General features: G+C 35.8%; 1 protein-coding gene across 1 annotated transcript in view; it reads right to left on the bottom strand.

The window, feature by feature from the left end:
• Positions 1 to 6443: 6443 nt before the first annotated feature.
• The window catches only part of Prosalpha4 (proteasome alpha4 subunit), a 47172-nt gene continuing 31768 nt past the window's right edge, over positions 6444 to 21847 (bottom strand). The window contains exons 3-6 of the mRNA XM_090383661.1: positions 17434 to 17558; positions 13945 to 14067; positions 10431 to 10607; positions 6444 to 6533 (exon numbers count right to left, since the gene is read on the bottom strand). Coding sequence (XP_090239787.1) covers positions 6444 to 6533; positions 10431 to 10607; positions 13945 to 14067; positions 17434 to 17558 — 515 coding nt within the window. The remainder of the gene's footprint in view (positions 6534 to 10430; positions 10608 to 13944; positions 14068 to 17433; positions 17559 to 21847) is intronic.

Raw genomic sequence — 21847 nt, 5'->3', positions numbered from 1 at the left:
CGCTTGCTCAGAATAATCACCTGAGAGGGCATAAATTCAAATTGAGGAAAGACAGATGTAGGATAGATTTGCGGAAATTTGCCTTTACCCAGAGGGTAGCTGGTTGGTGGAACAGACTTCCATCCCTTGTTGTGGAAGTTGATAACCTAAATAAATTTAAGGCTCAGCTGGACAGGTATTTCGAACGGACGGAGGGGTGAAGTGGTAGGGGTTTTTTTTTTTTTGCTGATGCTGCATAAGCTTGCTTTCTTGCATCATATGCCTCTTACTAATGATAATTATTTTAAGTGAGATGATCGTCGGGTTAGGACAAAATCCGTGCTCTTGGCAAATTAAAGGCTGTTCTAGCAATCAACTGCTGCGGCATCGGATTGGCGTTGTGATTTCAATTCCGACGATCCAGTGTCAACCCGACCCCCGCTCTTACCTTTTATTGGTTCGTACTTATATCTGCTGGTGTATGAGAATATGGGCAGAGAGAATGAGACATTATGTAACACATAACAACGTAGCCCAGTGGTCAGGAGCGAGAGTGCATAGCACGCGTTGCTTGAGTGGGCTGGGTTCAAGCCCATGACTACTAAATACGATAAATATTTGTATTGACGATTTATTGTAAACTCTAGTGCCTTGGTTGTCGTGCCGGAGTATAAACAGAAAATGTTTTTTGCTAGGCCGCCATAGCCTAGTGGTCAGGCGCGCGGGTGCATAAATACACGTGCCTTGAGTGACCGGGATTCAAGCCCGTGACTGCTGAATACTGTGCTGTTTCTTGTATTCTGTGCATCTTGTAAACTCCTCTGATCGTTTGGTCGTTCCGGAGTATGAACAGAAAATTTATTTATTTTTATTTATTATAACAAAAGAAAAGAAAACAGACTTACACTTCATCTAGTGATTTGTGTAAAAGTAAAATAGCTATATGGTGCAAGGAAGCCCGAGGCTTATGCTGCACCAGCCAAAAAAAAAAAAAAAAAAAAAATTCTCGAGTTACCCTTAGAGAGAGAGAGAAAAGTAGAAGGGGAATCACCAAGAAAGAGAAGAATGATCATATCCAGCTCAGGACCCTGGGTGTGCCAAGCCCATACCAGATGTGAGCCCCTGTGGTTATTGCTTCAAGGTTTCTGTTCATAAGCACTATTACATTGGCAAAACCATCTTTATAACATACTGGATTCTAGTATCACTGGAACTATTCCTTCAATAGACTTATTTGGCTCTGGTTTAACAAGCTAGAGCATTCACAAAACACTTCAACATAGAACAGAACGGTTGAGAACAGAAGAACCTTAGGCAAAGTGCTTTTGATGTGCTCATCACTTTAGACCATCTTACATCCGTTCTAATGTGAACAGGCTCACTCCCTAGCGTTTCTTATCCCAACAGCACCTTGCTGTATGATCCCTCTGTACCACCAATCCTGTGAGAAATCCCCTTTCATTTTTAAATTAACAAAGATAAAATATTTAGGAAGGAAGCATTAAAAATGGTATCTGTTTGTATTATGTTCTCGAGGTTTACTTTTACACGAATGATAATGGCTTACTAGTTAAATCTCTTGCTTCAGGACAGATTATGAGACCTTCCCTCTGGTGGAAACTAGGGTGTGGTCTTCTGGGCCATGTTTCCTTTGTCTCAGCATCTCCTCAGCGGTTCTTAAGGCTGGAGCAGCACACGACTGCAGAACCTTCCCTTCACATAGTTAGGACCCTGGACGTTCGACGACCAGACGTTTCACTCTTCTGCCAGCCTGTTACAAAAGCTAGAAAGCCCCTGTACTCCCTCTGCTCCTTAGTGCCTCCCAGAACCCCTTATATACTAACATTATTTCGTACTACGTCACGGTGACAGAATCATCCAAGAATGTCCATTTCACAGGGACACTACCATTTTTGGTAATCGTCCCACGAAAAACGACTGAACATCCCGCCATTCTTGCAAATCTAGGTTTAGCGTATCGTGCCACTTATACATAGATTGAGAAAATACACTTTTCTCCCTCTTGACCCCTGATTATTCAAGCAAAAGTAATATTTTTTTAAATAGATTTTCATTTTGAACTACTTAAAGAAAGTTACGTTAGTTTACACCACCAATTCGGGACGGATTCAAGCGAAAAACGGTGTGTCCATTATCTTGTATACAATAGATTACGAAAACCGTTTTACACATGAATTCATTAGTCTTGGGTGTTTATCCCTCACTTGCCGCTGTTTTATACAGCGGGGGATAAACACACCAAGTCACCTGGGTCAGACTCATCAGGATGAGTATCTCAGAAACTGTAACACAGCTGGAGTTTTCAATTGACTGTATTTGGAGCTTATCCAGATTGGTCCAATAACCAAATAACATCCAGGCAACAGCACTCCTGTGGTGGGAAATTGCTTGACACAAGAGGGCAATGATAGACTGACAAGACTTGTGCAAGGTAACAGAAAGGCCTAGTCAATCAGATAAGTAGTACAACAGTGATAACCAAAGATACTTCAGAATGCACACGCGTCGTACCTTATCACAGATAGGGTTTCACACCTGATGATCGAACCGGTTCCACTGCTGTCAAGGAAATACAAGAAAATATAGTTGGTTAAAGACTGGAAGAACGTTGCCCTATCTGATAAATCCCACTTGTTTCATGCAATGGGAAGAATAGACCAAAATATGGCAAAAGCAGATGATTCTATGGACACCATGCAATTTTATTGGTTTTCATTGACAGCCACAGCATGGAAGTCTTCAAACATTGTTTCTTCTCCAAAAGTATTTTTAACACTTTTAAAGAAAGTTTACCCAATTTGAAACAAAATTTAATGCAAATTTGCTGCTCAGTAAAATCACCCATTTTAAAATGCCACAAAACACCTATTGAACGTGTACAAATTTCAGCTGACTGATTATAAATGGGCGATTCAAGAATTGTCTAAATGAGTCTACAGCATGTTGCAACAAGTCACAACTCAACACGACACTGCAATTTTAGGATACAAAGTCAATCCTTAAATGTTTTGATCATACCTCATTATGCTGTGCAGAACTGCTCAAGGTAGACAATTAGGTACAAAAATACTAATTACGTTTGCATTTGAGAATGGTGTTTATTGTGACCACCTGTTTCATACAGCACCATACTCAGAAAGATGAGACCCATCTCACTTATTCAGCATTGGATATATCCCTAAGGACAACAGTGGATGTCACATATAAATTGACAATGATTTTATAAAGGGTTATAATCAGATATCAACTAAAATTGCTGCTGCAGGCAAGACAGGTTTGTTCAAAGGAAAATAAGTTGCAGGTTACAGAAGTAATGTAGTTATACAGCAGCCACAGCATGGACTTCTTAAGGAATGATCTTGTCTGATCAATTTCATTGGATACTATGATGCAATAACCAAGGAACTGACTGCAAAAAATCTTCTAGGACAGCTTGTGGGATTTTGTTGATGCAAAAAATTATTTTGAATTTTTGCCAGCAGGCATAAGACAATGGCTAGGCCAGTTTCAGTGCTGCATACAGGTCTGGAAGCGTCATTTGCAGAAAGATGTAGTTGTCGGTGCATCAGCAACTGTGGCCATAATGCACAGAAAGATGTGGATCTGTTGGAACAGTTGCAAAGAACAAGTTAGAGAGATAAAGGGGTGCTCTTACCAGAAAAGGCTTATGTAAACTGCAGCACCTGGAGACTACCTGCAAGATCTCATTGGTGTTTAAGCTTTGAACAAACTGAGTAAGCTGAATGCTGATGTTGTTCCTCTTGCTTGGCCTACACATGAGGCAGCATATATTCTAAACAATTAGAGGAAATGGACAGGTGATTTTTTTTGTAGCTGATGCTGTACAAGCTTACTTTCTTTCATTATTGCTACTACTAATACTAAATCAGGTGCTTTATGTCAGGACCAATGTTTTCTTTTCAGTGATATAACAAATTGCAATGAAGCATTGTGTAACATCACAATGGAAGGTACCCTTATCTACCTTCATCACTCTTTGTTCATTAGAGGGAATGTAAGACACTAACTTGGCTGAAACATGTATTGCCAAATCTGTTAAAATGGATTGACACGTTCCATTAGAAATACCAATTTCACTAGCAACCTCGTCATCATAATGTGATCAGATCATGAATGCAAGCAAACCTTATCTACCAGCACTGTACACTTCAGGATAAATTAAATGAATATATGCACCTGTATTGCAATCTCTAGCAAGCTAGCATTTCAGGAATTTCTGCCTCATTGACCATTTGCAATAGTTTATATGCTATTCCAGCTCACAGACTGCTTTGCATGTTATGATTGCTGAAGAGTTCCGAACAGCTTGCAGGCATAACCCTGCTTCAAATGCCTTTAGTTGAAATGGACAAAATTAGACCGCTAAATTAATGAAGCTTGTAAAATTTCCTTTTCTCTGACAGGATTTGAATTTAGACCTCTACAAATGAATAACAAGGGACAAGTTCACTATACCAGTGATTCTTAGCCTTTCTGATGCATGAACCACCAATATTTTAATAAAATCAAAAAGTATAAACACTTTTTTGATTTTAAAATAACAGAAATAATTATTATAGATGGACATATTTAATATAAAAGTAAATGAAACTAGCCCTTGAAGTTTTTGAAGGAAATACAATGTTTACTGGTCTTTATGTCATGAGGACTGTAACCTCGTGATGCATCTACATAATTTGTTTCTACCCAAAATGTTGACATCACCAAACAATAATGGTAGATTTTCCAAGTTTAAAATTGTACCCATATACAGTGAAAGGAGATATACACAGACAGTTTGAAAAGCCTCTGTAGAAAACAAGGTGTGATCAAAAAGTTCAGCCTGAATATTTGAAAAATGGATCTTGCCAACTATATGGATGGATCTCCTCAAAGTACTCTCCTTGACACCAAACATCATTCCAATGAAGCTATCTGAAGCATTCCTGATAGGCTTCTTTTGGAATAATTTCTGTTGTGTCCTGAATAACGTCCTCGGTCAGTGTGCAAATCTGTGAAGGGAACTTTTAAGGGTTGGGGGGGGGGGGGGGTGGAGGAAAGCTAATGGGGTGCTTCACAAGTAAATTTTCAAAGTGTCACGTGTCAAAAACAATTCACCGAAGCCCACTTTCTGACCATTTTCTCTAAATAGCATTGCACAATTACTAGATATTTCTGGTTCACTGTTTCATTAGATGGGACAAATCATAACAAAATGCCCGAATCAAAAAAACATAAGCATGATCATGTTTCACTGACACTGTCTTGGGCCTTGGAGAAAATAGTCTTCCATTGAAAGGCGTAAGCCATACACTAATTCACCAGTTATGGCAGAACAGCATGAATAGCATCAAAGAGCAGCACATTAACGAAGATCCTGACACACAACAATTCATCACTCTTTGTTCATTAGTGGGAATGTAAGACACTAACTTGGCTGACACATGTATTGCCAAATCTGTTAAAATGGATTGACATGTTCCATTAGAAATACCAATTTCACTAGCAACCTCGTCATCATAATGTGATCAGATCATGAATGCAAGCAACTGAATCATTGGTTTTTGAAGTTGAATGATCGGCAGAGTAAGAATATCTTAAGTAGATAAGCAGCCCCTTTTAAACAATACAAACCACTGAAAAATCTTTTAATGACACATAGCATCTTCTCTGAAAACTGTTTTTAATATTAGGGGTTTCTGTTGCACAAGTGATGAAACCAATAAAACTTATTGGTTTCATCACTTATTCACATATTACCATGTCTAGATGTGTTATTGAACATGTAACAAGTCACAACTCTCTGCAATGCACAATTTCAAGATAAAAAGTCAGTCCTTGAGCATTTCGATTACTCCTCATAAGCATATCAAATGAGTGGCATGCTTTCTCTCCTCCCAATCCACTTATTGTAGTATAATTTTATAGTATTAATAATTACAGGATTTGATTACTTTCAAATATTCTTACAGTAGTACATTATTAAAGAGACATTATAAAGATACAGTATTTAGAAGTGTTTAAATTGGTGCAAAAAACAGTGAAACATTTCAATAAAGAGCTAGAGAATTCTTCCCTAAATGCATAAATATAGTGATATTTAAATTCCACAAGAGAATCAGCAATATGTCAGATTTGCTTTTTTTTTTTTTTTTTTTTTAATCACCATCATAAATTAAATTAGAGTAGTCATTTAGAAAAATTCAATTTGATTTGATTTTATCAAGATTAGATTCTTAGAAAATCAATTCTTAAACATGTGAAAGGAAGGAGAATCAAATTTTCAATAGAACATTAAAAGATAATTTTTTTTATAACCAAAATATGTATTTTCTTAATTAGTTTCAAGCCTAATAATTTTGACAAGTAATTTTCATAAATTTTTCATACTAAATAAGATTTTTATTTATCTTTAATTTCAACATTAAAATAACAAAGTACATCTATTTCTTCTGCTTTTTCTTTTCTGCTTCCTCCTCCTTTTCTTTTTCAATTTCTGCCACATATTTATCAATTTCTTCTGCTTCTAACATCTAAAAACAAAGAAAATATTGTAATTTAATACTGCTTATCAGAGCTATAGACGTAATTAATTTATTAACATATTAAAATTCCATGCATGCACTTTTGTTTCTAACAACTTACAGCAAAATGGAGCAAGCTATCACTGATCACTCTGATGCACTTGTGTACTACTGAAAAACTGGCTTCATTAATGCAGAAATGTGCATCAGCAGGGCAAGAGCAACACAGAAATGTGCCTATCTTTGTTACAATACTTTCTTTTCGCAGGTACACAGCTGCATCAGAACACCGGGCATAACAGATGGTAATCACAAGGAGATATATTTGGGCAAGGAGAGATAACTTAGATTCACTGCTTATCACTAGTGATGGGCATAACCAAATGATTAATGACTGATTATTTCAATAATTGAAATTATAGATCATATGCAAGTTAGTCAATTATGAAACTATAACAAGCTACAATAATTTATTATAAATTGACAACAGTGACTGAACAGAACTACTGCTGAGTGGTAACAGCCCTTTATCTTTAGTTTTGATCAAGTTGGATTGAATTCTCCATCGTCTTTTTTTTTTTTACTTCAATTTTCTTCTCAATTTTTTAAGCACCTAATTTGCATGCAACTAATTATGACCCTTGATTATGCCCATCACTACTTACCACACTCAAGAAAGTTCACATGGGTTAAACTTGCTATTCACAGAAGACTGTTTCTACCACTTTTCTCAGAGATGGTTGCATTTTGAATTTCTTTGGTAGTAGAGGTTACAAATGGTGCCAATAAATACTGGATAGCCTGAAGCGTATCCACCATTTAGTTACATCACAACTTGCTTCAGAAAATCATCTCCAACATTCCTGTTCTAACATGTGCTTATCTTGTTGAGTTTCTGGCAGGAGTGAATCATGTTTTCTATGCTATCAACATCATCCACCTATCAAACAGCAGTTGAATGCACATATGTTCTTAAGATCAAAACTGGATCCACAGCCAGCTTTTGAAATCCTCTGCCCATAGGTACACATCTTTCCCACTGCACTGTAAGGAAAATCATGCCTGCTGTACTATAAATTTCAGGATTTCTTTTTTCTCTTTCATTAAAAACATGATCACTAAGCACTATAGGTTCTAATACCTCTCGTGTTTGGGGTTGACATAAAAAATAAAAAACCTTCCAATATAGGAGAGCATTTTGATCCATTTTGCATTTACCTATACCTCTTTATGCTACAGTGACATAACTACTGACACATTTACCAGCACTCCTGCTCATACCTCTTACATTAATTGCCACTTTCTAGAAACAAACGTCCATGTAAACCTTAAATGACTCCTGTAATAATAAAAAGGTATATTTTTCAGGGCAAGTGTGATTATAGTTTTGAATGGAAATTTAAGCAATGTATGCAAATCTTCAATGAGTTTTATATATTGTAAAGGGTTCATTATTATTAGTAAAGGAGTACATTGTGATCAAATTATCTGATAAAAAACTAAAAATAATAACAATGGAAACAACATTTCCTTGTTTATAGATATTCAATGAGTTCTGTGGGTAACCATGGCAAAACTTGAATAATATTTGTCCTTTCAACACTTTATGTGAGGCATCTCCATCAATAGATGGATTTCTTTAGGGGTCTAATTTTTCAGGTCATTTTCAACTGTGTATTATCTTGTGACTAACTCATTACTAGCCCTCAATATGAATTCTGTGCATAGGTAAGTATGAATGTAACTGTTTCCTCAGTGATGTTTAGCCTACTGAAACTAGCACTTGACACAAACTGGTTTCCACAGATTGTTTATGTAATACATAAATGTTTCTTCTAGTTGGTGGTTCTTTATTTCAGTGGAGAGAGATTATATTAGAACACATCTTCGTTACCACATTTGAGAGAAGGATGTGTACCTACTACACTGGTGTGCAAAACTTAAGGACCAACACTATTTCTAAAGGTTACAAACACAAAATCTTTACTTAAGGTACTCTTTACTGATGAGAGTAGATTCAGTCTCAGCAGCGATTCTGGACATCAGCTAATCTGGTGAGAGGTTGGCACATGGTATCACACCACAAACATCACTGAAAGGGATCGATATGGTGGTTAAGGTGTTCTCGTCTGGGGAAGCATTATCTTGGATGGACGTACACAACTCCAGATACTGGAAGACGGTACTGTAACCGGTGCACACACTGTACTGAGGCAATCCTTCCCCACGTGCATCTGTTCCGAGGTGCCATTGGCCCCTCGAGTTCGTGTTTATGGATGATAAGCCACACCCCCATCACACTGCAGCTGTGATAAGCTTTTGGAAAGGGAGGACATTGTTTTTATGGATTGGCCTGCCCATTTCCTCCGATCTAAATCCCACTGAACACATATGGGATGCTCTGGGGAGATGCCTAGTGGCACGTCCACACCCACCAGAAAATGAACACCAGCTGAAGATGGCACTGACAGATGAATGGATGATGTTACCACAAGAACTTATCAACAACATTGTTCTAAGTATGGACAGGCGGTGCAAAGCCTACATTGACATTAGGGGTGGCCATATCTCCCACCGAGGACCACCTCTTCCCTTTGTTCCATCTTTGGCAGTGATGCATCTGTATCATGGCAACCAGTACTATGTTGGCATTTTTGAATAAAGTCTCTCTGTACCGCCTTGTTTCCGTTATTGTATTGGTATTGTTTCCTTCATCATTTCCTACCTCATGAGGTTCCTTTGGTATGCTTTTCCCATATCCAGGCAACTCCTATGAGAAGCTACGGATGAAAACCTGACTGGTCCTTAAATTTTGCACACCAGTGTAGAAATGGTACAAATAAAAGCAACAGGATTAGTTATTAGCATTGACAGTTATTCTTATAGTGAGATTTCAATTCTGTAAGTTGCAGCCTGAAAACCAGGCACCTTTGCCCAGACTGAAGTATTTAATATGTTAAAAGGGTCATGTATACTATAAATTGCAGATACCCTTTCTCATAATCATACCCGGACATAGCTTTAAATTCAAAAAGGATAACTGTAAGCTATCCTTTTTGAATTTAAGAAAATAACCTGAAAAACCAAAGAGTTTTTCAGGTTATTTAAGAAAATAACCTGAAAAATTTAAGAAATTTTTAAGAAAATAACCTGAAGAAAATAAGAAAATAACCTGAAAAACCAAAGAGTAATCAGATACTGACTTAAACAAAACAAACGAAGGAAGGATTTATTAAAAACCAATATCATACAAGCTAAACTGGCTTGCATCATTTCAAGATGATGTAATGAGCTGCTAAGACAAGGTAAGCCTAAAAAGTTTGCTCACAAAACAAGGCAAGTCTAAAAGAGAAGCAACTTCTGCATGTCATAAATCAATTATAACATCAGAAACTCCAAACAATTTAATTCAAGCTGTTAAGTTAATGGTTTCATGTACCAAAAGAACTTTATATACTTGTCTGAGTGGCCTTTGTGAATGTGCAATTTATTAGTATCGCATTAATTGCACTCGGTTATAGCTGGGTGGATAAGGTTGTTTATAGGTAGGAAAGACTACTGGGGTAATAAATTTACCAACTATGAAGAAGCATCTTTGTGAGCTGGCATTAATTGTATGTGTCAATGGGATGCTAACCATTGCTATACTAATAATAATAAAAAAAAACACTATTGTAGCTGTCAGTATTAATAAATTTCCATTAGTATCAATGGCTTGCCAATGCTATGATTTTGACAGACATGAAACTATTATTAGCCTAATTTTTACTTGCTAAATGCATTTCATTCAATCATATATGTATGGGAATGGATTTCTATCATTTTTAGTTAGGATTTGAGATCTAATCAATTAATACAATTTCATTAGAATACAAAACATAAAAGTATTCAAAACCTGACACCAACCTTCAAGGCCTGACCTTTCTTCATGATAGCAACTTCCAAATTCTTTCCTTGCACTACTTCTAAAAGAGCTTTAATAGCTAGCTTGATTGTAGCTTCGTCTGATTCAACTAACTCATCTGAAAAATTTTTCTCCAAATATTCTCTAACTGTCTTAGCACTACGGCCTGTTGCATTAGCCTAAAATAAAACAAAACTATAATTTACTCAGAGTATTAATCTAATTATATTTCAAACTAACATAAGTATTACCTAACACAGATAGAGGGAAAAGATTTTTCCATATTCATCCTTCAAGTCAGATGATAAAATATGTTGACTAATTCCTGCGAAATAAAAACTCTGCTTGTTTGGGGATGATTCTTAATCGAGTAGAGCTGCTGCCTATAAATCTAGTGAAAAGACACGGCACCAGCAAAACTTCAAATGCCAATGCTGAGCATTAGTATGTGACTAAAGAAGTGATTAAGGTGTTTCTCCATTCAACTTGGTTAGTTAAAAAAAAAAAAAAAAGTAATAGGATATTAGGAGACAGGCAACTGCTAAATTCTAAGGGAAGCTGCATACTTCTGAGCACATATTTTCAGGATGAATTCAGTATACGCAGAAATAGCAATAAAAATTAAAAGTTCACCTTCACTGATATATTATTAGAATATATATAAAAAAGATAAGGCAACTCAGAATCTGTCAAACTCCGTTATACCATGTTCTGGTAAACTCAAACTGTTTTTAATCATATTTAGCATTATGTTTCCTTCCATGCTTATTTTCTTTTGCAATTTCCTCAATATGTGATGATGTCTAGTGCATCGTTAAAAAAGTTGTGACCATCAGAAACAAGTTCCATGTGAATAAATGCATGCATACTCTGTTCACTCTAACTTTAATCCTGACAAATAAACACACATCGTTGAGTAAAACTTTCACTAGTCAGTTGCTTAAAAATACAGTAGTATTTTGCTAACTGACCAATAAGAGCTTTACTCAGTGATGGATGAGTATTTGTTTATGCAAGGATTACAAATAGTAGTAAGAATAAAATGAAAATATAAAATCTATATACATAATACAATAACAATACAATAAACAGGAAAATTAAAAGTGCACTGTAAAGATACAAGCATACCAGGATACAGATTTAAGTTCAGAAAGCTACTCTTTGGTTTGAAGCAATTTAAGAAAAATGCTTCAAACCAAAGAGTAATCAGATACTGGACTGGACAAATATGTAAACAAAACAAATAAATGAACAAATTCAAGAGTATTGTGACAAAGCATAATGTGTTTAGATATGTCCTGTCTTACCCTCATGCAGTAACTATTCACCTACTTACAGCAGTAGCTTTGAGTAACATCATTTCCTTTCTCTGTTACTCATACATCTAGTGTAGCATTTCTCAAACCTTAATTCACACACCACTGGTCATGACCATTGGCTACCAATGATCATGGCCCACTCAGAAATATTTTTACTAATGGTGATTTGCACTGCACTGTACCTCACTTGAAATATCTTTGCAATATTACAGTTGAAGAGGCCTTGGTTTATTATACATTCAGCACATAGCACTTTTGGATGAAACCCCTGTCGTTTAAATGTCACACAAGACACTACAGTGACTTGTACATTGAAGTGATAGAGAATTGTATCTTTCTGTAAGATCCCCCCTATCCTTCCTAAATACATTGTACACATCATAGCACACTCATAAATATAATGTATAAAAGTATTCATCTTCATAAGGGGAACATTTATGAGGTCTGTTCAAAAAGTAAGTAGATTATACTTGTTCAAGACTGAGACAAGCGAGCACACTGCAACAAAGTAGGTTTAGATGTCATGTCCTTACCTCTCTGCAAAAAGTTGTTCACGAGTCTTATTGTCAATAGATAATGAAGCCATATCTTAGAATATTAGAATTCACTGAACTAATCTAATCTAAATGTCTAATCTTTTTAAACAGCATATGGGGACTCTGTAGTGGGTTGGGAACAAGTGTTTGATTGGCACTGTCATTTCAAAGGGGAAATGGAGGCTTCAATCTGTGCAACCTTCAACTTCAACAAATGAAGAAATTCTCAAGTGTGAATTTTAGTATTAAATGAATATGATTAAGAAAAGTGGAACTTCAAAAACTGGACAGGTATGTTCAAGGCATAATACCCCCCCCCCACACACACATCTGGGATTTGCTAATCTCAATTGAAGAGGTCTTTAGAAATTCTTCCAGTCTATAACAGGACTGGAGGATTCCTCCACTCTAACCCAAACCTCTGCAAAGGGGTAACAAGTGGCAAAACCCTACTGTCACAGAGAATAACTTTAGATGGATGATGTCAAATGATTAGCACAGCTGAAGAAGCATGGACTAGTTTCAAAAATTTTGATCACTACTTATTAGGGAACAAGAAAGATGCCAATTATGAAAGGATCATTGAAAACATGTACATAAATTTAAAAATTCATAATATGACATAAACTTGAAGGTTTATTTCTTGCACTGCCACATAGACTTCTTTCCAGAAATTTTGTCAGTAAGGAACAGGGTAAACAATTCCACCATGACATAATGCATAAAAGAAAACCAGCAAAATGCTAATTTCAGACCAAATGGCCTAGAATTTATTGAAGGAAATCTGCTGAATCTGGTTTCTTCACTTTTATTGAGTTTTGCTCATTTTATTATAAAAAGCAATTACTGGAAATACAATACAAAAAAATTAACGTTAATTTTTAAATCAGTGTATTAAATTTAGGGAAGGTAATAAAGGTAACAAACTAGAATAGAAATTCCATTCTAGTTTCAATTTGTAGGCTATGTAATCAGTACATATCAATCTGAATTTTAAACTGCTATATATCTCCAATTCCAACACTAAAACTACAGGAATGAACGAATATAAAAATTTGCTTTAACGTCATTCTAAAAGATATCTTAATTTTTAAAGAATTTGTAACATTAGCAAGTTTATAAGAACATGGACTCTTCTACTGGTAATACTCCAGTTTAGTTTTGAAAATAATGTGTGTAGCTCCCTACTATGAGTCAACTGACAGAACTAAAGAAGTTTAATTGTATGTGCATAACTATCTGTAAGTGCATATATTTTAAGATTTGTTTGCTTGTTTGAGACCAAAAACCTCAGCTACTGGGGGGAAAAGCTCAGCATTCTACCAAATAACTCAGTTTTGCTTGAAAATGACTAGAGAATATACTTTCTATTAGTGGCTGATTTCAAGATTTAATATTTCCAAGTAAATGGTGTGTTACAGATACACTATACCACAGAGGCCTTAATTATTTGTCTATTATTTTATAATTTTCACCTCTGATATTAATGAGCCATTCTGCTAGTTTCCATACATATCCTTCACACTGGCTCATGTACCTATATGAGTGAGGAGAGGAGGAGAAAAAAAAAAAAAAGCAGCAGCAACAATAATTTAACAATTTTTAAAACAAAATAATATAGCAATCAATGTTTTCCAAGTATTGCAATTAAGGCTAATTACCTTCCATTCGTGATATACACCTGATGGATCAGTCTGAAAAAGTCTCGGTGTACCATCATAATCAAAACCTCCAATAAGGGCAGAGATTCCAAAAGGACGACGACCATTACTTTGAGTATATCGCTGAAAACAGAAATTAAAATCAAGTATTTAAAAATCAACCTCATTTCATGTTGACAAATGAAGACCACAGTAATTGTACATGTCAGGCACAGACTCTTTCTGTACACAGCTATGAACAAGCCCGGTTTTCTCACAGTTATGTAAAAAAAGAGGCTATGCCCAACATGTACAATAGCTTTTTATGGCTTTTAAACTGCCATAATGCTTTAATTTAATTCAGGCAAAAAGCTTCATAGTATGAGGCTTTTGCCTGAACTAAATTAAAGACCACAATAACACTTAAATTTTATGATGCTGTTATTGAAAGAATACTGTTCTTACAGCATGGTATGAACATGGAGCACCACATGTTCATACCATGCAATATAAAGCAGGTGGGCATATACATGGGGTGTGTTGTATGTATACAAATCAGTGGGAGAATGTGGGACAAAATATTTAAATGACTACAATACGGTAGTCTGCCAGATGTGCCAGTATAAGTACCTTCAAAACTGCAACCCTTCTGGGGGTTTCATGTATGGCTGTTTCTCAAGCGTATCAAGATTGGCTCAATAATCAAATAACATCCGGTCAATGGTAAACCTGTAGTTAGAAATAACTCCTTGATGTGAGGTGCCAAAAGAGGCTGGCAAGACCTGTACAGGTAATAGAAAGACTATGGCCAATCAAGCAATAATTCAGTATAAAAGTAGTAACAATACCTTGTCAGAGACTAGTAATACCTTGTCAGAGATGTGAAATCTAGCTGATGACTAAAAGAGATTCCATCACTGTCAGGAACAAACAAGAAGATAGAGTAACTTTTAGTGGGCTCAGGTATGGCAACATTAGGACAGTGGAGAATTGGAAAACTATTGCCTAGTGTGATGAATCCAGGTTCCTGACAGGAGAACCAGAATATGGTGAAAACAAGATGTATCCAGGGAGCAAAACGTGGATGTCACAGGTTATCTGGAAATGGTTTCCATCTGGGTGTATGCTTTCATGGGTGCAGTGTATCCACCGGTGAATGAGTTCTTCCAAAAGGATAGTGCAGCATGTAATATGAGTGAATTCGCCCACTGTTGTGGTCACCCCAGTCACAATACCTCAATCCAACTGAGCACCTGTGGGATGAGGTGGAATGAGCTCTTTGGAGTGGAGACCCACAAACATTCAATTTGCAACAACAGTAAGAAGGAACTGAGTCAATGTGGACTAGCATCACTGTGGCAGGCTTTCAATAGCTCATTAAGCTTCATGTCTCTAGAAAAATAGAGCCTGTTCTAAGGGCTAAAGGCATACCTACTTGTTATTAGGTAGGTATACCTAATAAAGTGGCCAGTCCAGTTGAATTATAATAACTTTTGTTTGTATTTTGGTTTGACTATTTGAGCCATATGAAAGAGAAGTTGAAAATTACAGAAAGAAAAAAAAAGAAAAAAATTATGTACGCATATTTTACTGCTCAAAAATGTAGAATTATAGAGGGAGAAAAGTAAATCTTTTTGGGTTTAGAAAGCCTTCAGTGGCTCAGTTAGTAATAAAACTCAATCTAGGGCTATGTTTCAAAACTGGCAGAGCTTTTCTCAAAAGACTGCATGTCTAGTCGCAGCTAGGGATAGACATTTTCTGAACGGAAAAGCTCTCACAAATAATGTCTTAATATAAATTATATTCCCTTTCACACATTTCAGGTTAAGGAAATTGATATATAGTGCTAAGACATAAATATACAGGTAGTTCTTGACTTTACGATTTAATTCGTTCCTAGCGCATGCTCGTAAAGCAGAAATTATATCCCATAGACATGTTAAAAATAGGGGTTACGTTCTCAACAATGAAATTAGTTAGCTAATTAGTTTATGTTTAAACAATGATTGATTTATCCAAAGAAATTAAAACGTAGCCTGTAAAATCAAGCAAATTATAATAATAAAGAAATTATTTATGACTTACAAATTTTAAAGAATGGTTATTTTTCATCGCCTAAATGCACACTTGTTGATCACTCATTATTGGCTCAGCACTAGTTGGTTTGTTTCACATGGAGTCATCTTCTTCAGAAATGCTTCAAGAGGTGCTTGTTTCCAAGATTATCTTCTATTTTCTTTATAAATTTCAATAGCATGCATAAGCATTTTTTAATGGAACGCACAAATTGCAACTAACACGATTTGCGTGGAGTAACAAGTTTACAAAGTTAAAAAAAAAAAAAAAAGAATGAAGAGAAGATTTTGAAAATTTATTTATGTTTTTTATGCAATTGAAGATTTCAGTAAAGGGGAAACACGTTTCACCATAATAATGCAAAAAACCACACAATTCCAGCTATCGGTATTTTCGAAAATGCAATAACATCGAGTTAACTACCCATTTATAATTGCTTGCAGTAACAGAAAAGCCCAATAAGCCGGAAAGTGCAAATCGTTTTTATTTTTTTATCGTCGTGACCTCCAGAAATGTGCTTTAGAAAAATGTCACAAAGGTGTTCAAAAGTGGTTTTTATAACATAGCATATGATAACAATGAAAGTGTAGTGCATTTCAGTGATTTGATTTGGTAACTAATACAATTTACACTATTAAAACGACCTTTTAGAGAGTTATATAGCGAAAATTTCAACTTCTGAGGTCGTGAAACGAATTACCAAAAAACAACGTGTTACTGGGTTCACATTACGATATTTTTACAATACAATGGTGTCACTGGAACAGATTAATATCGTAAAACTGGGATACTGTATTGTATAGCTACGCGCGTGGTTTGAAATGCGGTATTTATGAATATTTAACATTCATTTTTTGCAATTAATGTTCATATTTTCGATTTTGTTGATACTTCGAAAAAAAAAAAAACAAAAAAAACCTCGTAAACCCAAGAACTGCCTGTATATTAAACTTCTTAAGGCTTGATTTTATGCATGGATGATAAAAATCTGAGGAACAAGGCATTAAGATATTTTAGCTGTTCAAATGAAAAAATAAAAAATAAATAGATAAATAAAATAAAATAAAAACTAAAACCAAGGTAACAATTTTGAAAAAGTTGAATAGATATCACTTTGTTTTGTTACAAATATAAAAAACTTGATATTTGTGTGTGTCCGAATAATGCAATCATTTTATGGCTGAATCATTTTATCATTTATGGTATTAATACAGGAAAAAATTTTTCACTTTTTTTACAAAAATATGAGCTGATACACGAAACATACAAGAATTTACAAAACAGTTAATAGCAGTAAGTTTATTTCTTAAATGACTGAGGCTCATTACTATTATTTATTATTAAAGCTAAATGGAAATATCAAACAGAGAAACTTTTGTTAATGTGTAAGAATATTGCACTGTAATTTCCATTTTAATGAAAAGAAAACCTTACCTGTTTCAACTGTGCTATGAAGCGGGTAATATATTCCAGTGTAACAGCATCTTCAACTGTTAATTTATGACTCTGGCATTCTACTCTTGCTCTATCAATGAGTATTCTGGCATCAGCTGTTAATCCTAAAAAGGAAACAATAAATGACAATGAAATTGCTAACTGTAAGCAGTTACAGAACTATGAAAGCAGCATTCTCAAAAATCATTTGAGTTTGGTTGGAAGGAGAGAAAAGGTTAAACAATAAATCTGAACTACAGAGAAGAATATAATTTTTGTTATTAGCACTGGCTATCCTATACAGCTGACAACTGTGGATTCCTCATTTGTGGTTTCTGATCCCCACAGTATTTCAGTAATTGCAATTTTCAAGGATGTAACAGATAATGTAATAGATGTAATGTGTTAGGGTTGTTAAATATACAAGAACAGTAAATCTTAATTGTTTATACAGTAACGTTAGAAGTGTCGTCAATAAAATGAGCGAATTCGAACTGCTGGTTAAAACAAGTAACGCGGACATAATAGGGCTTACAGAGACATGGTGCCACCCGGAAATTGGGGATGATGAGTTTCAGTACGGCTTGTATAATATATTTAGGAAGGATAGGTTAGATAGAAGGGGTAATGCTTCTTATCAGAAGCAGCCTGAGTGCGACGATAGCTTTCCCGGATTCAGACATTTCACATGCTAGTATAGAGTCTGTATGGTGTGAGATAGTTGGAAACAAAGGTATAATGCGAGTAGGAGTAATCTACAGACCAGGTGATTGTGAAGATTATGACAAAAGCCTCTACATGCAAATGGAATAGACAAGTAAGCGTCAATGCCTTATTATGGGTGATTTCAATTTGCCTCTAATTGATTGGAGTAAATGGGAAGGAAACTTGACATGGGGAACAAAATTTTTAAATCGACTAGATGACTGTTATTTGTATCAACATGTCAGGGAAAGTACTAGAGAAAAGAATATCCTAGACCTCATCTTCACCCATGATACAGGGCTGACAGTAGAGGAACCAGTAGCAGGAAGTGATCACGGAGTTCTACGGTGGATGATGAAGAAAGAGAGGTAGCAGTAGTAAAAGGCAAAGGAATGGGTTATAATTTCAGAAAACGAAATTACGATGCCTTAAGGTACTACATGGCCTCTATTAACTGGGTAGATATCGCACAGAGAATGAATACAATTGAACTGTGGTACGCTGTTGTTGTTGTTGTTGGTTTTTAGGAGCATTAGCAACTAAGGCCATATTGCTCCGGGATATGCGGTGGTCATTCCTTGACCTTTCCGCATCCTCCGTATTTGGTGGTAACGGGCTCAAACCCCGGTCTGATCAAGAAGCGTGTGCTACGCACTGCTGCTCCTGCCCACCTGGCTATGGAGGCGCCCACTGTGGTACGCATTTAAAACATTAATCAGAGATGCCTTGAATGCGTACATACCATTAAAAAAATACTCCACGAGAAGAGCTCCAATTTGGATGAATAGTGAAGTTGCCGCATTACTTGAGCAGAAAAAGGTGGCATGGAAAGGTTACAGAGCAATAAAAAGTACTGAAGCCTATAACAGCTACAAGGTGATGTGTAATAGAGCCACAGAAAAGGTTCGACAGGCAAAGGCAGTTTATGAAAAATCACTAGCAAACAGAGCAAAGAGGGGGGATAAAGAATTCTTCACATATATAAATGCCAAGAAGAGCAGGACAAACCAGATCGGACCTTTATGTAAGGGAAAGGGGATAGTAATAAATACACCAGCTGCCGTTGCAGATGAACTCAACAGTTATTTTGCATCGATATTTACAAATGAAAAACGTTTTGTGGCAATGGGAAATTGTGGGAGCGAAGTTAAAAAATATGTAATTAATGATATTGAAATTTCGCAAGATTATTTAATGAAAAAACTTTCGAGCCTACAGACCAGTAAGGCTCCTGGAGTTGATGGAATATACCCTATAATCTTAAGAGAGGCGGCAAGCGAGTGCATTGAACCATTGAGGCTAATTATGTGAGCATCACTAGACTCTGGGGAGATTCCCTTGGATTGGAAAAGTGCCAATGTATCTCCCATACATAAGGGTGGCTCTAAAAGTGAAGTTGGAAATTATCGACCTGTCAGTCTGACTTCAGTAGTAGGGAAAATCATGGAGGCAATGATCAAGGGTGGAATTCAGGATCATTTGGATCAAATTGAAATTCTCAAGGATACTTAGCATGGTTTTGTAAAGGGAAAATCATGTTTAACAAATCTGGTTCGCCATTTCGAAAGGGTCACTCATGAGCTGGATTTAGGGAATAATTTCGACATTGTTTATTTAGATTTCAGCAAAGCTTTTGACTCAGTCCCACATGAGCGGTTGCTTTATAAGCTGGAATGAATCACTGGGAAAATCCTTAGATGGATAGAAGGATGGCTTCAGGGCAGGAGGCAGAGGGTTGTGATAAAAGGCTATTCCTCAGATTGGGTTGATGTAAGAAGTGGGGTTCCCCAAGGATCAGTATTAGGACCACTGTTGTTTTTAATTTTCATAAACGACATTGATGAAGGGATAGAGGGCGTGATGTCTAAATTTGCAGATGATGTTAAAATTGGTAGAGTAGTTAATGATCAATGTCAAGCTGAGCTTCTTCAGAGAGACCTAGATAGACTTCAAGAATGGTCAGAAAAATGGCAGCTGTGCTTTAATCCAACAAAGTGTAAGGTATTACACCTGGGAAACAGTAATCCCAAAAAAACTTATTCACTTGGTGGAGTTCAACTAAACCCAGTACTGGAGGAAAGGGACTTGGGTGTAACGATACGGTCAGACATGAAATTCTCTGAGCATTGTAAACAGGTTGCAAGGAAGGCCCATGGTGTCCTATCGATGATCTATCGAACTTTTGCAAGTAGAGATAGGGACGTGATAATCCCATTATATAAGGCTTATGTTAGACCACACCTGGAATACTGTGTTCAAGTATGGAGACCGCACCTAAAGAAAGACATCGAGCTTCTTGAAAGGGTGCAAAGAAGGGTAACTCGCCTGGTGAGATCGGCAAAAGGGCGTCCTTATGAAGAAAGACTTCGAATATGTGGGTTGCAGAGTTTGGAAACTAGACACCTTAGAGGAGATTTGATTGAGGTGTTTAAGGCTCTGAGAGGCATCAGTAAAATGAATGAGGACAAAATTTTCAAGATTATAAATGATGCTAGAACTAGGGGACATAAATTCAAGTTACGGGGGGAAATGTTTAGATTGGACTGCAGGAAGTTTTATTTTAGCCAGAGAGTTATAAATTACTGGAATAAGTTGCCTTCATGGGTGGTAGAGGCTGACAGTTTGGAGAAATTCAAAGGTCATCTGGATAGTACTTTCGGGTAAGGGAAGCGCATAGGATGATAGGTTTAATTTCCTTTTTATTTATTTCTTATTTTATTTTTTTTTATTTATTAATTATTATTATTTATTTATTTATTTTTTGTTTTTATCATTGTTTTGTTCGAATTTTTTTTTTTTTTTTTTTTTTGCTGGTGCAGCATAAGCCATAGGCTTTCTTGCACCATGCGGCCGTTACTAATACTAATACTATAACACTATTCAGAAAGTGATAGACAACCAGCAAAACCTGTTTATTGTTTATATTCAAATCATTCTCTAAGCTGTTCATTGTACTAATCTTATGCTTTCGTCCTTAGTAATTTTAACTTATATGAAAATATCCTTTTCTTCATGGCACTTAATTTATTTTTATCTTTATTTATTTTTAATTTGCTTTGGTTTTTTAATTAGTTTCTCATTTGTTCAGAATTTCTTTTTTATTTTTATATTATTTCCCTGGAAAGTAATTTTATGCACAGATCTATCAGTGCTTTTTTTTTCCTAAAAAAAAAAAACTTCTGGAATGCATAGTTTGTTACACAAAAAGATGGATATCAGTTTTATACAAGGTTTATTCCCTTAACAAAATTAAATATGTAAACACAAAATAATAAAAAAAAATTATAAACATTTACATACACAACTGAACATTTTTATATATGACAATGAGTCACAAATTACTGCAATGGCAAAGAACAAAGGAGTTTCAAGAAATTATAGATATTCTAGTCGTCGACCGTGCGGCCACGCATTTTCATGCTCCGCATTTAGTGCTAAAAATATAGTGTTAATAACAGTGTACCATGATGAATCCAATACCAGAAGACTCCATTTAGTATTTGCGACCCATTGATGGAGCTATCGTACAACTCTCTATGACAGGTAAATTTTTATTGTCATTTTTTCGTCGCGTATATTGCAATCATAACTATGGTATTTCGGAGTTGGCCCAACTGTGTAAGTAGAAACCTCACCAGGTCAAGGTTGTCACACAATAGGCCTGATTAAATCCCTTAATCATTACGTGTGTTAAATTCCCTAATGGCCT

The sequence above is a fragment of the Mastigoproctus giganteus genome, chromosome 10 (genome assembly GCF_048544385.1).
Source record: "Mastigoproctus giganteus isolate SK-2022 chromosome 10, ASM4854438v1, whole genome shotgun sequence".
NCBI classification, from domain to species: Eukaryota; Metazoa; Arthropoda; class Arachnida; order Uropygi; family Thelyphonidae; genus Mastigoproctus; species Mastigoproctus giganteus.
Note: the sequence above shows the minus strand (reverse complement) of the source record. Positions and strands in the feature narration are given on the sequence as shown.